This window comes from Leuresthes tenuis, unplaced genomic scaffold (genome assembly GCF_036924035.1).
Source record: "Leuresthes tenuis unplaced genomic scaffold, fLeuTen1.0.hap1 SCAF_8, whole genome shotgun sequence".
Lineage (NCBI taxonomy): Eukaryota > Metazoa > Chordata > Actinopteri > Atheriniformes > Atherinopsidae > Leuresthes > Leuresthes tenuis.
The window spans coordinates 11,532,980-11,548,243 of record NW_027325362.1 but is presented as its reverse complement, the minus strand read 5'-3'; the positions used below and the strand labels follow the sequence as shown (position 1 = coordinate 11,548,243).

At 38.7% G+C, this 15,264-nt stretch overlaps 2 protein-coding genes across 2 annotated transcripts in view; one reads left to right on the top strand and one right to left on the bottom strand.

Annotated features, from left to right (window-relative positions):
* The window catches only part of edrf1 (erythroid differentiation regulatory factor 1), a 447,039-nt gene that overhangs the window by 348,705 nt on the left and 83,070 nt on the right, over positions 1 to 15,264 (bottom strand). The gene's annotated exons all lie outside the window — the stretch shown is intronic.
* Positions 1 to 15,264, top strand: part of adam12b (ADAM metallopeptidase domain 12b) — an 86,291-nt gene that overhangs the window by 5,268 nt on the left and 65,759 nt on the right. Inside the window, exons 2-3 of the mRNA XM_072390836.1 lie at positions 10,088 to 10,209; positions 14,327 to 14,400. Coding sequence (XP_072246937.1) covers positions 10,088 to 10,209; positions 14,327 to 14,400 — 196 coding nt within the window. The remainder of the gene's footprint in view (positions 1 to 10,087; positions 10,210 to 14,326; positions 14,401 to 15,264) is intronic.

Below are 15,264 nucleotides of genomic sequence, written 5' to 3'. Positions count from 1 at the left end.
GTGAAGAAAAAGGACAGGTGGACAAGAAAGTGAAATTGTTCGAGATGTATGGTAAAACTGCTGAGGTCCACCACCTGCAGAGTCCTGATAAACAGCAGTCTGTCAGTCACGTGTGTGATGGATGAGGGTGGATGCATTCCCTCTCAATCTGCATCAGGCTGACACAGAGCCAGATGTGAGAGCAGCCCCCTACCTTTACCGCAGTGACTGAATGTGTCATACCTCCTGTGAATTGTGTGTACTTTGGTGGACAATTTCATGTGCGATGAGAAGAAAAAAAAAACTTTAAAGCAAAGGGAGGAAGAAAGGAATAATGAATAGATGTCAAGCAGAAAAGAACATAAACTCACTCCTGTCACAGCTTATCTTTTAAAGGCAAGCTGTAGATGTTTATTCTGTAATACAGAGTGACAGCAGATTGTGGATTTGAGAGGAGAGCAAACATGCAATTATCAATTCTCCCATTTTAAATGAATGTGTGGCTGTAGGTGTAGCATAATAAAACGTGTGCTTTCACTTACATTCATATACTCCCATGCTGGAGAACATAAGAATTCTTCAGGTAAGCAGCTGCTTGTTCGTTTCTTTTCTTCCGACAGACCCTCCTTCTCAAAAAAATATTAGGTTAGTTTGGATGAGAGAGAGGACAAAACACGAAAGTGGGCAGATGCAACATCATGATTTGGGTGCGAGACTCACAGTCTCACAGCAGGCTGAAACACCAGGTTGCACAACATCAGTAATTTCTCAACAGAAAGGTCACACACATCTTTGTCTGTGTGTTTACTCCAAGATGTTGTTTACTGGATCCAGCCCTGCTCTTCAAACATCAGCCTTATATTGTTGAAACTGGATGGAGGAGATAGAGGCTGTTTCGAAATGATATTTTACAAGATGAACATTCTTTGAAAGAGTGAACTAGAGTAGGTTTGACCTCTCGATCCTCTCCTGTAGTGTTGGAGTGCTCTCACACTATCCATGTAAAGTATCATTGTGTATATTAATGCTCTGAGTTGGCTACACCAATTAAAATGTGTCCAAATGCAACTAGAAATTAGGTTTTAAGATTATAACACAAAAAGCAGTATTTAATGCTCAGCATTGCTGAATGACAGCTCAAACCAGTTTAAATTAAATGTACTAACTAGGCAAACTAAATCAGTAAAGTCACAAACCCACAATATAGATATAAACAATTTCTGTCAATTTATAGCTATGGATTTAATTACTTTCAGTAATAAACGAAGCACTTACACTCACATTTCTCAGCTTATGGCTTGTAGTGTAAGAGCACTTTGAGTGGTCAGCTTGAACAGAGAAGCGCTATATAAATGCAGTCCATTTAGCAGTTACCATTTACCTACTTCTATGGAATAATGCAGTCTGTAATCTATAGTGCCACCCTCTTGTTACACTACACAGCCTAGTTTATTCGCTTCAGCCTAGTCAGCTTCCAATTTCCTCTGTCGTGAGTGGAAACCCAGCTACTGACACTACTTGTGCTGTAACAATTATCCACTAGATCAATTCATGATTCCTGCCACCATCCAAAAACATGTGAAGTTAATTGGTGATTCTACAATTGACCCCAGGTGTAAGTGAGGACGTCATTAGTTGTCATTGTCTCTTTTATGTCTGTGTGGCCCTTTGATGGACTGATGACCCATCCAGGGTGTGCCCTGCCTCTTGCCCAGTGGCAGCTCGGATAGACTCCAGCCCCCCTGTGACCCTGAACTGGATTATTGAAAATGGTGAAATATGCTGCCTGTTGACATTACAGTTAGGAAATTAGATTCTAACAGTCGTGGCAGTAGGATACGGTGACTTGTGGGTAAGTAAATGTTATGAATAAAGCAAAGGTATGCCAGCAGCTCTATTAATAATGTTGATCTTTAAAGTCAGTAAGAATCATCATCTGGGAGCCCTACATGTGTGTACAAAAATGTCATGACAATCCTTCCATTAATACTAGGGATAGGATCAAACTGGTTGAATGAAGTACTGACCAGCTGATCGAATTAAACTATTTTACTAGCATGTCTGATATCCATTTCATTGAACCCCATCTCCCCCACATATTTCAGTTAGGTGGCATGTGTGATAAGTTCCTGTTAATCCCCAAATCCTCCAAGCTCAAATCCCCATAGCTCTGAAACATAATGCCCAAATCTGCGCCGGACAAGACTAGAATTGGCTTTTCCACAGTTGCTCCCACAGGATGGGTATAGGACACACAAGTAAATCTCACCAGCTCACCCTGAGAAGTCTCGTGTTACCATTATTTCACTTGTGAGCCGATGATTGCTCTGTCAGGTCAATAATGGGCTGTTCTGTTTGGAATAGATCTGGGAGGTCTCTTATCCAGGATTATCACCTTCTCAACTTCCGCACTAATTACTGCAGTGTGTCATCATAGGGAAAGTGAGCGATGTGGGAACTGGTGGAGGGAGGGACGGCTAAAATGAAGCAACAAAAGGGTACTTGAATTCTCAAACCTTTGAAATGCAGAGGGGCTCTTTGTTTTTGTTTTTCTGTGTCTTTCAGCCCCTTTTTCTCACTATGGATAAAAAGCTTTAATGTTTTTGTTTTTTTTTCTCATTTTTGAATAACAGCCCTGCTGTTTTTTTAAGCAATGGATGGAGATACATGACAGGGATGAAAAAAAAACAGTTTCTTTTAATTAAAAAGATAAATCGAAAAAGTCAAGTGGAAAGTTCGGGCAGGATAGAGTTTACTCTTATGGAAAAGTTACGTACTATTTGTCTAGATGGTCTTTAATCTGAGGAGGGATTTCTCTAGCAGCACCTTACAATTGTTTTTTCCCCTGCGCGGTGTAGAACGTGATATCAAACATATGGCCAAGAAGAGTGTTGTCTTGATTTTTTTTTTATCAAATAAGACAAATGTCTGAAAATTTCTGATTTAAAATAGTGTTATAATATCCTTCGCCTCTGTAATAAGGTCAAATGTCTTGAACACTTTCCCAGTGCTCCATGTTGGATGCACAATTAACCGCTCTCTTACACATGCTTTGTGCGTCTGCATGTAAGGTGTCTCTGTTCAGAGCTCATTGACGCAACACAATTCTCCACGAATGTGGTCAAACTACAGATAAAGCAGGCTTACACAGACTACTTTCTAATAATGCTGACATGTTTGTTGAGTGATTTTGTATTTTTTATAAGAAAGCTTATGTTTAATGTTATTTTCTGACTCAATGATTCATCATAAAGCTGCTTTCTGTAATGATTCTGTGTATGTGGGGTTTTTTTTCTAGTATGTTATCATATTAAAATTATTCCCATTTGATGAACCTTGAGCCTGTGAAGTTTGAAATGCGATGAATGTGAACAAAATCGTACTAATTCAGGAGGTACTTTGACTTTTTCTGCAAAGCCACCATGAGCTTAACATTTTTGGTTTTATGTCAAATATTCTGTAAAGCAGTTTAATTGATTACCATGACATGTGGCCCAGACTGTGCTTAGCATGAATTCCAACAACATCAATAAAACCATTACTTTTCTTGCAGGTCCACTAACAGATTAAGGTTTTACCAATTAAGTTACTTGATGAATCAACATTTACATCAACAACTATTGACTAAATAGATTGTCCAAAAGATCTTGTGCTTGTATCCCCTGGTGACATGTGCTAAGGAGTTAAAGGAAAAGTCAGGAGTAGAGAAAGGCAACACTGATAGAATTTTTATTTTGTCTCCTTTATAGTACTTAGAAAACAGCAAATACTAGCATGCAAATGCTATAAATGCTGAGTCTCAAATCCACGCTGCGTGCTGATTAAAATGACAAAGTATTTTTTAAAGTACGTTTGATTTAGAGAGCGATGTACACTAACACTGTTCCCCAGCAATGCATTGCACAATGAGAAAACTGATTTGAAGCTTAGAAAGCTGTAAAGCTTTAGAAATGTCTCTGCACAGCAAAAATGTCTGTCAAACACAGAGTGAGGCATAACTCTATTAGACTTCAAAAATTTGTTGAAGAGTGCTTTCAGTGTCCTCAAGTGCTGGAAAATTACGGCTTGGGTCAGTGTCTTGTTGAAAATGCTTTTTCACGTTATCCCCCTTTTCAACCAAGGCAGTTTCTTGCTGAAATTGTTATCTATTGTTAATACAGTATATTGGTTTTTTTTCTGGCTGATCCTAGGACCAGCATCTGAAAAGTTAACTTCAACATTTTCAACTACAGGTCATTCTTCCTTTCATTTAATTTTTTAGCTGTTTAAAGATGTAATTTGGAGTGTCTGAACGCTGTCATTGAGTAGCATTTACAACATGTGTAAACAGTGAGTAAAACTGAAAGTAAACACAGTGGATTAAAGGGTAAAAATTTAAAAAAAGAATCGTTTCTAAGTGTTTTAAAAATTTCTCCACCTCGCCTCCAGTTGTCTTATCAAGACCTTGTTGTGGTTGCTTGTCCATAAGTCACCTGTTCAGAATGTTTGTTGCTTCTAATATCGATGCAGCGATATTAGAATTAGCATAGATGATGTCAAAGGTCACCTCTGGCTTGACTCATAGATACCGCAGGCCTTAACAGCACAGCAGTATTTATCAATCTAGCAGTAAATAGGAATAGGTTGTGAAAGCAGGTGTGCTCTAAATTAAGAAATACATTCATACATTTAGTCACAATGAGGAGGAAAACCTGTACTTATGTTCACCTGTAGACTTATTGTCAGTTGAAAGTCAATACTTTGAAGTTATTTCTTGCAGCAAACATTAATTCATAAGCTGCAGAGTAGTGAAAACTTCCGAGGGCTACAGCTCTAGTCCTTTTTAAACTATTACTGCTTTTGAATGTCTTATTAGTCAAGGGACGTCATACTGAACAAACTGTCTCAGCAGCAGAGCTTTTTGTACTTTTAAATTGAAAGGAATCGTCAGGATCCGCTCAAGAGGAGGAGCTGTAAAATACTCCTTTTGATGTACTGACAGGAAAAGTATTTGTTCTGATACAAAAACCAAGCTGTAGTGCAGCGTTTCACTCACTGTTACATCCTATAATATTGGTGACAGTTGGAATATAATCTTTATATTCCAACTTTCTATTACCATTTCTTTGAGCAGCTCTGGCATCCTACCAATTGATGTCCCTGTGTAGTTCATGTTAGATTTTACTTTGAGTAACAGTTCTGAGTTCAGAGGCTGACCTTAGTCAAAGTGATCTCATTTGCAGTCACTTTGTAAACGGCTCTTAATTCATGCCAGCACAATGTAAGTGTGTCTGCTGCCATAGTTACGTCAGTGGTTTTCACACAGAATCAGCAATTGGATGAGAAATTGACTAAGGTGTTATTAGTTTTATGAAAGCATTTAAGCACATTTAATCCTCAGATTTAAACCTGGATCATCTGAGGCAGAATTAAGAGAACTGCAAAGATCGTCCTCGAATCCGAGCACTTGAGCACATATACTTATTTACTCTTCTCTAATTCCTACTCTGTTTCATGGGCTCATTCCATGTGGAGCTCCTGTGACTTTGTGATATGTGGAGATGAATAAATGGTACTCTTTTGGAATTACAGCTACTGTTATTTTTCTTATTGATATTTCAAATCTAAAAATCCCCGATGACTAATTGCCTAACTCCCCCTTTAAGCTGTATGGCAAATATTATAATTTCTTTAGGAAAGCTTCCATCAAACAGTCAAACATTTTCCTAGTTCAAAAGGTCTTAGTAACCTCCCGATTCTTTAGAAGATAACTAAAACTAGATTTTGAAAATTGAGAATTCTTCTGAATCTTTGGTAGCAGAGAGATCCTTGGGATCTATTTTCCATTTGCTTTTTGAACAAACAAGGAGAACTTTTAAAGAAAAACCTGCCCACTCCAATGAAAACACCTCCCCTTACATCCACGCAGGGGTTTTAGCTTGGCTCAATACGTTGCCATTTTGTGATCAATATAGATGATCAATACGTTAAGCACTGTCAGAGATAGTTGTGGGTTCGATCCAGACTTCCAGTGAATCCAATTGCAACAGCTGAACACCTCTGCTGTGTGGTGCTTATCAGCGTTTTGGCACAAGGCCTGGTTTTAAAGTCCAGTGCTCATGTGTATTTTCATTTTACCTTCCTTTTTTATTTCTTTGCCCAAAGAGGCTTTTCAGTGATTCGCAGTTCGCTGAGAATCAGCTCTTTTAGGGCAATGACAGATATATCACAGGGGTGCATGACCCTTAATTGACCACCATTGATCAACATTATCCCAGACATAATCAGAGTTTTTATCCTTTGACCTTCTGGTATCCAGGGTCTTTTCTCTTTGTGGTGCATTAGCAAAAGTCAGGTCTTAATGTCTTTTAGTTTAGACCTCAGTCGAAAGCTGCTGAGATCAGGTGGGGTTTTGGAAGAGCACATTTTGATTCACAATTATTGTGAACAGTTGTTCAAAGTATTGTAGACCTTTAGTAAATCTGATTGGTCCACCATGAAGAGACTCAACCATTGGATTCCTATTGTTATTGCCCAAAAGAATGAAAATGAGTTTTTCCCCATTACCATCTCCTCAGTGGGGCATTAGAATGTATAGAGCAGCTAAGAAAATGGTTGTTTGGCATTTTGCTGAATAGATTATCTTCACAGTACTAAGCCAGCTTGACCGTTTCTTCTCTTGCCTTAATCTTTCTCCATCCCTTCATATAATGATGACAAATATTGAGAAAGCATTTTGTCTTACCCAAAATAAATATGGCGCAATATTCGCATTGTCATCACCATCATATCGATAAGTAATGAAAGGTTTTGATCAAATGGAATAATCTGCTCCCATTTTTTTCATGCATGAATTTCTAAAGGGGGGTTTTGGGCCCATTTTAACAGTAAACTCACTAGGCTTTAAATTGTGAACAGTTAATGGAATAAATCAAAATGTTTGAATATCAGCTTAGGCTGTGAGCTCTGGATATTTTTCCACTATTTTCTAATGATGATATAGGCCAAATGCTCAATCACTGTGCCAATTTAATTCATATACTTCACATTATGACGTTAATTGTGATAATTTGTCTTTTCCATTTTATATAGTTAGTATGCAAATGTTGCTCAAGGCTGGTCTGATTGCAGGAGGTCTCTGAAGTCCCACTGTGACGTTTATACTTTCTTTTTCTCCCTGAAAACATTTGCTTTAGATTACTCCATCCTGCATCCACATACTTTGACCTTGCATAAATTCTTTTGTTCATCTCAAGAGAGGGATCCAGTGATAACACTCCTGATAAAGCCCATGAATTATGAGGTGTGAATGAAAAGCAGCATACTTTGTTTCTACTTTAGATTTAGGGGAATGCAGATAATATCACGCGTACGTATTTTTTTTAACGTGTTATCGTAGCATAGATAGCCGCTCTGCTTAAATCGTCCCGACAATAAAAGCATCAAAAAGAAATAAAGATCAGTATGTTTTGAAGTAATCTATTATTCTTGAAGTAAAACATAATGAGTGCATAGTGAGACGGATTTTCTAAGTTAAATTTGGCTATTTTTTTTTTTTGTTAATTTGCTGACTGCATCACTTACCTGACACATACCTTTGTTGGATTATCAGTTTTCAGTTTGTGAGGCTCTTTAAAGAAAGAACATGGGGGAAAGATGTTGTGGCTGCCATGCAGAACTTGTGTTTTTTAGATGTATGACCCTCAGCTGAGTCTCCCTTGTGTCCAATATGGGGATACAACTGTGGTTGGCTTAGCAATCACTAAACTCCCCAGAAACCATAGGGTATTAACCCAGTTTTAGTTTGAATTTAAAAGCTTCCCAAAGTGGATGAAGCCCATATGAATGATCATGAATGTTAGACGTCTTTGCTGTTTGAATTGAGCACTTTTTTTATTAGGTGGCAGTGACAGATGTTGCATATTCAGGCCTATAGTGCACACAAAACAAACACACAGTATGCTTATTAATTGTGTGTTTCACACGAAGTGCTTGCCAGAACACCAAACAGCATTTGAAACCCCAGAATTATTGAGATGGCGTCAAACATTGAACAAGCACACTTACCTCACTCGGTGGCTGGCCAGGTGTGCAGGGAACAGAGAGCAGACCTGATATCAACTTTGCTGTCAAACTTTTCCAGACATAGTTCGCTCAAATTTATGTTTTGTGTGTTGAAACTACGGTAGCGGGATGAATGCCTTCAGAGACGAGACTTACAAGAGCTCTCTGTGGCAGCAGATTTTCAGAACAACTATAAACCCATTTATCCTTAGATGTGGTGTGAAAGCACATGCCACAAACTAGTTTGTTTATCCCACCCCGGCTTCCAGTCTCCTGTCTGAACCGCTATTGTTTAATGAACTTAAACTTGTTTAGCATCTGAGAAATTTGTATAAATTGTGAGAGACTCTGTTGGACGTCTGCCTGACTTTCCTTTTATAGCTCTTTCTTTAACGGAGCTCAAACCACTGCCTGTGGTCTGGTCCGTCTGTCTAACGTGGTTTTTATGCAAGGCTAAATCTAACAAACTACCATCGGCACATGTTCAGATATCCCATTAAAATGCAGGAGGTCCTTTTATGCCCTTGTTAACTCGTTATCCACAGTGAATCAATGGAGTTTGTGAATAACTGAGAGCACAGAGCAGCCGTTGTTTGACCACTTTATGTAAGAAATGTAGTTGTGCTACAACATAATTTTATCATCAAAGACCTGGAGCATCAAACTTTCAAGACAAACTGCCTTAACCCATTCAGACCTGATACACTGTTTGTGCGTTGCCACCTTTCAAGTCTGCATCACATCACCACTTTCGAGACACACAAGTGAAGAATCAATGACTTACAATAAAAGGTGAAGATTTAGTCTCTCATATGGTTTTTATATAATGTTTCTTACTTCTTTAAAGGCTGAGAAATAAAAAAAAATTATGGACATTTTCAAGTTCTAAATAAAAACCTCAGGTTTTAGCTGTTTTATTAAAAAGAAAGTCATGTCCCTGAATGAGTTAAACTTAAAGACACCTCCAGGATTGGAGAGGAGATAATAAAATATCTCATACTTGCGCTCCACAGTGTACTACTGAACTCTTCTTCTACCATCAATGACATCATACATGTATGTAGAAACACAGATGCTGCATCTGCATTTCTCCTGGGATTTGGTACGAAAGATGAAGAGATGCACAGTAAATAGAGATGCAATACAATCTTTCAGTGTAACTTTGGTCATAGCAGGAGTGTAAACCCCCCCCCCCAACTCTCAACACATGCTCTACTCTCCATTTGAACTCAGTCTCTGCAGCTCATCTAGGGGTTTGTATCATTTATTGGGCTTCACAAACCTGCTGGGCCTACTATAATACAGACATGTTCAGTGAGGCTACGGGAGCATTAAGAGCAGCCTCAGTTGTCTGTGGGAGACAAAAGTTAAGAGAACCACTGAGAGAGATGGGGGAATTCTGACTGTGATTCCCACATTCTACTCCAAGCTCTGATTCAGTTTATTATACCTCATCTATCTTTACCGTTTGCCTCCCAGGTGAGCACTCTTAATTATCATGACTGACTTATAACTTTTCCAAATTTAAGAGTAAAAGTTCAGAAGAGAAGAAAAATTCTATGTTTTAAGAAAAGTGGAAGGAAGTGAGAAACAGAGATGGAGATTACTGCCAGAATCCCTTTCTGACCTACTATATATGAAGTTCAAGAAGAACAAATATAAGAAGTATAAGAAGTGGGAAGGTCAACTTTATCTTGCTAGCTTTTTTTATCAGCATTTCTGTCTGGAGACATTGCAGAGGCTGAGTAAGTCATGAACTGTGTGTGAGCATCCATTATTGATGCCCTGCCTGTGGCAGAGGTCCTTTGGGGCGCAGCACATCTACTCACAGGAACAAAAGTGAGCTTTCATTCTTTCCCAGAAGCACTATCCACAAATAATTTTTAATAGTGCTGTGCCATGTGTCACACTTGACTGCCTTTGTTGCACTTATTGTGTCCTTTAATCATTGAGGATATCACAGAGCAGCTCCGACCCATATTACTGCTCTAGACTTTGTCTGCATGCTATTTGCAATGAGACGCTAAATTTCGTCATCCATGTTAATCTAATGGTCTTTTCACAGGAAGTAGTCCAGATGAGGCTGAGCAACGAGGGGGTGCAACGAAACCACAACGTTATGAGACCACCGTACCTATGATGCTGAAGGGCAAAGAGCGCAGACCTCTCAGCCTGCTAACATCTGGGGTAAATACTCACAAGACCACTTAGCAGCAATAGCTCATTGGTAATAAGCTGGCTCAGATGGAGACTAAGCTCACATCAGTGTACTTCCAAGAACTCGGCCAAGTACAGATGCCTGGCTTTGTACACAGTGTATGATTCCCTCCTCTGTTGCCTACTTACCCTCTTGCTTGGGTTCTTCAGAAAGTCCCTTCTTTTTTGCTATGTTTATCATTTTTGTTATGTTCCCTCTTGTGGGTTTTTTTCGCCCTCACACCCTCTCCTTTGTCCCGTTTTGTTTGTCCAATATGAGCTTACCCTGGATGGGAAACACATTCTGAAATTATTCCTGAAACAACAAAGTCTTTGAGAAAGATTTGAGGTTTTGAGGCCTCTTTGTAACATCTTTCTGTTTGTATAATTTATATACTGGAACACAATATAAATAAGATTAAAAGATGCATACATGAAGTTAAATCATCCCTCTCTGAATGTCTGGATTTGTGTTCTCTGGCAGTGAAGAATTGGTCCTGCCTGCTGTAGCTTATAAAGGAAATGTTTGAAACTCTCACTAAAACTTTTCCAGAGGATAGAAATGCGTAGGTGTCAAGAACTCCCAGCGCAATCATTTTTCCTGGTGAGAGAAGTCACCATTTGAGTGAGCTGTTTGTTTCCAGCCGTATTCTTCTTTCTCAAAGTCAGTCAGAAGAAGACCAGTGGTGTTAATTACATGAACATCACAAACATGTCACGTAGGCAAGATGGAAATATAAGTGAGCTTTATGGATTTAATTATGCATCCGTTTTCCACCACATTCCACCACACCTTTCCTATCAGCTACTGCTGACATTAGGTATTTTTTTGTTAAGTTTTATAGTATACGATCTAGAAATTGACCCTCCTAAATTAAACTGACCACAAGGTCAGGTGGTGATTGTCCTACTGGAAACTGAAGTAAACTTCCCTGGATAAAAGATTTATACTGTTCTTGTGCCATAGGTTATCAAGAAATCATAAAGTATTATAGAATCATGACTTGCTGTCTTTGCTGGATGGGTGACATGATTTGGACTCTCCAGACTTACACACAAATACACTCTTGCAGCCCCCTGTGCTCAGAAACACAGAGCTCTCAGAAAGAGCTGCAGACGGTCCAGAGGCTTGAAAACATTTGTCAGGAGTGTAAAAAAATATCTCTGTGAAAGAGTACACAGTAGGATGCATTTGAAATGTCAACGGATTGTATGTGAATCTACATCCATTCCCCCTACGCACAAATATGACTATTTCAGTCTCTCTGCTGGCATGATTTTTCTGTTTCTCTTTTGTCTCTTGAATCCTTGGGTCTCTGTATATGTTGCTTCTGTCCTTCTAAACGGACTCTAGCCTCTCTGATAAAAACTATTTTCTGTAAAGCATGAAGCCATATTATGTCTATTTGATGAGAAATGGCTGTTTCGAAATTTGATAGAGGATAAGATCTCAAAATGACATTTTGACATTGTGAGCAAAATCCCCTGAATCACTGTCACTTCCTGAGTTCATGGAGCCATAAATCGGGTGCATCCTGTTGTCATCACAGTTCTTCCTGCACTGAAATACAGTTTTTCTGCCAAAGATGCTGCTTAAGCTGAATTCAATTTCCATGTTAGGTCTGAATAAAGGGTAATTTTTGCAGGTATTAACCTCCTGTGCACAAGTTATTCTTAACAAAAAAAAAGCAATTTTAAAGCTTTTGTCTCTGGTCATTTTACAATGTAGTAACTGTGGGAACAGAAACCAACTGGTACATCTGTTCACAGTGTGACCAAATAATCACACATTTTTTGACAAAGAAATTGGTGGATTTTTCAAAATTCCATTAGCAAGTAATTATTCCCATAACAGCATGGCTGTAAATTTGGTCAACTCGCAGTGGAGATGCAGGTGTGGCATCTGTCTTCTTGACACCCTTCAGCTAAGAGCTTACTGTGGCTGTTCTTTCTTCTTCAATTACCCATTTGCAATGATTAAAAATGCTAATTTATAAACATGCAAATCATATTTGAACCATCTGCTAATGGTGTTGGCAAATGCATTGCCTTTCCCATTGCATCTCCATAGTAAAGGCCATGTTGTGTTAAGGTTGTAACATCCATCCATCCATTTTCTAAACCCACTTAATCCAACTCAGGGCTTCAGGGCCTATCACAGCTGTCACTGGGCATGAGGCAGGGTATACCCTGGACAGGTCATCAGTCCATCACAGTGCCACATAGACACAAACAAGAAAAACAACCATCCACAATTTAGATTCACCAATTAACCTGCCATGCAAAAGGCTTTTTCTGCCTTCACAGCAATCAAATGGCTTTTGTATCTGCTTTTTGCACATCTTGTTTCCAACCATTTCAGGTTTGAAAGTCATCATTTTTGTTTTTAGTTCCCTTAATATTCTTGATGAAACTTTACCACTTTGGTTTATATTTCAGAACGGTTTTCTTATTAGAAGGTGCATTGATGCCAAATGCCAGGTTTTTCTGCAGGTTTACTGCTGCTGCACTCGAGAATCACAATGTCGGAATCTTTTTTCATGATAGTTTTTCTATTATGACAAGGTTGTTTGTCTCATTAGCTGAAATACATTCCCAAAGCATGGTATGACCATCAAAATGTTTGAACTCAAGGCTGGTGCTCCTGGGCCCAGTGCTTATCCTTTCTTTCCCAAAATTGAAGAAACCATAGAATTGAGCGCCAGAAGCTCTTTTCTTTGTCCAGAAGAGCAGTTGTGTGTATATTGAAGATTTGAGTCATCCCTGTTGAGACCAGCCTTGTTGAGTGTATGCAGGGGAGTCTGCCTTGGGAGGCTATTGTCATGACTTACTTCAATTTGTGACAATATCCTTGGGAGTAGATTACATAAAGATTCTGGAGGAAAATGACCGGAAAAGTTGACCTTGGAAAACACAGACCTTCAAACAAGGAGCCCTTTGAAAACGAGATGACACATCTCAAGTAGTTGGCCCTTCACTATAATTTGTTTTCAAACACGACTATTTCGATCTTAAACCTATTAAAACCAGTTAGATAAAACACTGCCATGTTAACAGCTTTTTCTAATAATTTTAACACAAATAATATCTCAAGTAAAGTAAAGTTATTTGGAGCAAGCAATAATGAAATGAAGCTTTGTGGAATATGCTGATCTTGGTTGCAGATCTTAATCACACTATTGTAGTACTACTATCCTACTTGTGTTTCCTCAGCACTGAGATACAAATCCTGCTGCTATATAAGGCAGGTCCTTGGCTCTCCCAGTCAGTGCAGAACAGAGAGGCTGCAGGTGAAAAGAGGAATAGAGATTGAATATCCTACATACAACGCATATAAACACATCATTGGAACACTGTCTCTGTAAGAGGAAGGTCACTATAATTTTGCTGTGCATGTACACATAGCTAATTATTCAAAAGCCAAACCAGAAAACTGGCATAGCTCTACCTGAGTCCACTGAGAATCTGTTGGAGGAACTAAAGACCAGAGTGATGGCAAAAAAGAATGTTCCAAAAATTCCAATCGAGACACAGAAAGCTTGATTGTAATTAAAGAGCTGTTTTGCTATTGATTACTGAAGTAGGGTATGAATGGTTTGACATTGTATTTTATTTCAAATAATGCATTGATAATTAACAATTCTAATAATTGTCACTTGTGCATGAAATTTCTTACAAATGTTACTAGATTGATTCTAAATTGATTTTAATATAATGTGTAGTATGAATTAGTTTGAGCTTAGCTATGTATGAATATTTAAAAAAATAAATATATATATATATATATATTGATGTAAATCCCTCCAGGGACTAGTATATAGACAGAATTCATTCCAGGAGATAGGATTTTGCAAACATCTTTGGGATTATCTTTTCATGACAGTGTGGATAAAAACACAAGCTTGGTTCAGTTTACCCTCTTAGTCATGCACAGGGATGTGTAGTATGTGGAAGGTCTTTATCTCCTGTACGATTGTGCCTTGCGTCCTTCCTAGTGCTCAGTCTGTGTTTGAAAGAAAGGTGAAGCTTCACACAAATGCTTATCTTAGGCAGGATGGCTGAGATCGGGACACCACCTCATCACTCGTGATTCCTTTTTGTGTTACAGATTTATCCTGCGTCACTCCAGCTGTTGGTACTTGCGGAGGGTGAACAGCTGATCCTGTTGCTGAAGAAAAATGAGTGAGTTCTCCTATGCATCACTGTAATTCTCTATCCACACTCATCATGAGCACTGGGACAGAAGAAACTTGATATTTGTTATGTTAATCACACACCGAGCCAAAAGATAGACCTACGCTCCTGATTATGAATGATGTGAATTATGTATGCACATGAAGGAGGAGTTGTATGGGTCTGGCACATGATATAGTATATTCAAGGAGGGAGAAATAATATGTCCCCTAGTGATTGGGATCTTTTATTGTTCATTCTCTCTGAAGGGCCGAGAGATGAAAGCTGATAAAGAAAAAGGCTGAAGAGAGCTCTGAGGACTTCTTTGCATTCCCTTGCCTCTCATTACTTCTTTCACTTCCATACTATGGAAAATAACCCAGTGAACTCTGAAACAAGGAGTGGGGATCATGTGGAGTTCACAAATATGTACAAAAACGTACATACTCATGCACGTACGGTGTATGAGAAAGATTAATGACAAAAAGCAGCTCAAATGTCTGTGGAAAATGTCTAGTCTTACAGGAATGATTGCATTACTGATTCAGGTCTCGTTTTTGCCCGTGTTTCAAATTCAGAAGAAGTGGAGACATAATATTTTCCCTGGCTGCTCGGGCATGCAGATATTGACCCTTGAATTGATGGACTTGGTCCACAGCTGATCAGACTCGCTGGTGACACTAGACATACTATTTGCATTAAGTCTGACATCTGACAAATCTGAAATGTCACGAATCAAAACCTATTAGAAATATTTTTTGAATGAACAACTGAACATACTCTTCCAAAGACTCAATCAAACATTTCAAAGTACTTGCAAAAGACACCAAAATATTCTCCTTAGAAAAACACTGTCCAGACTAACCCTTCCAC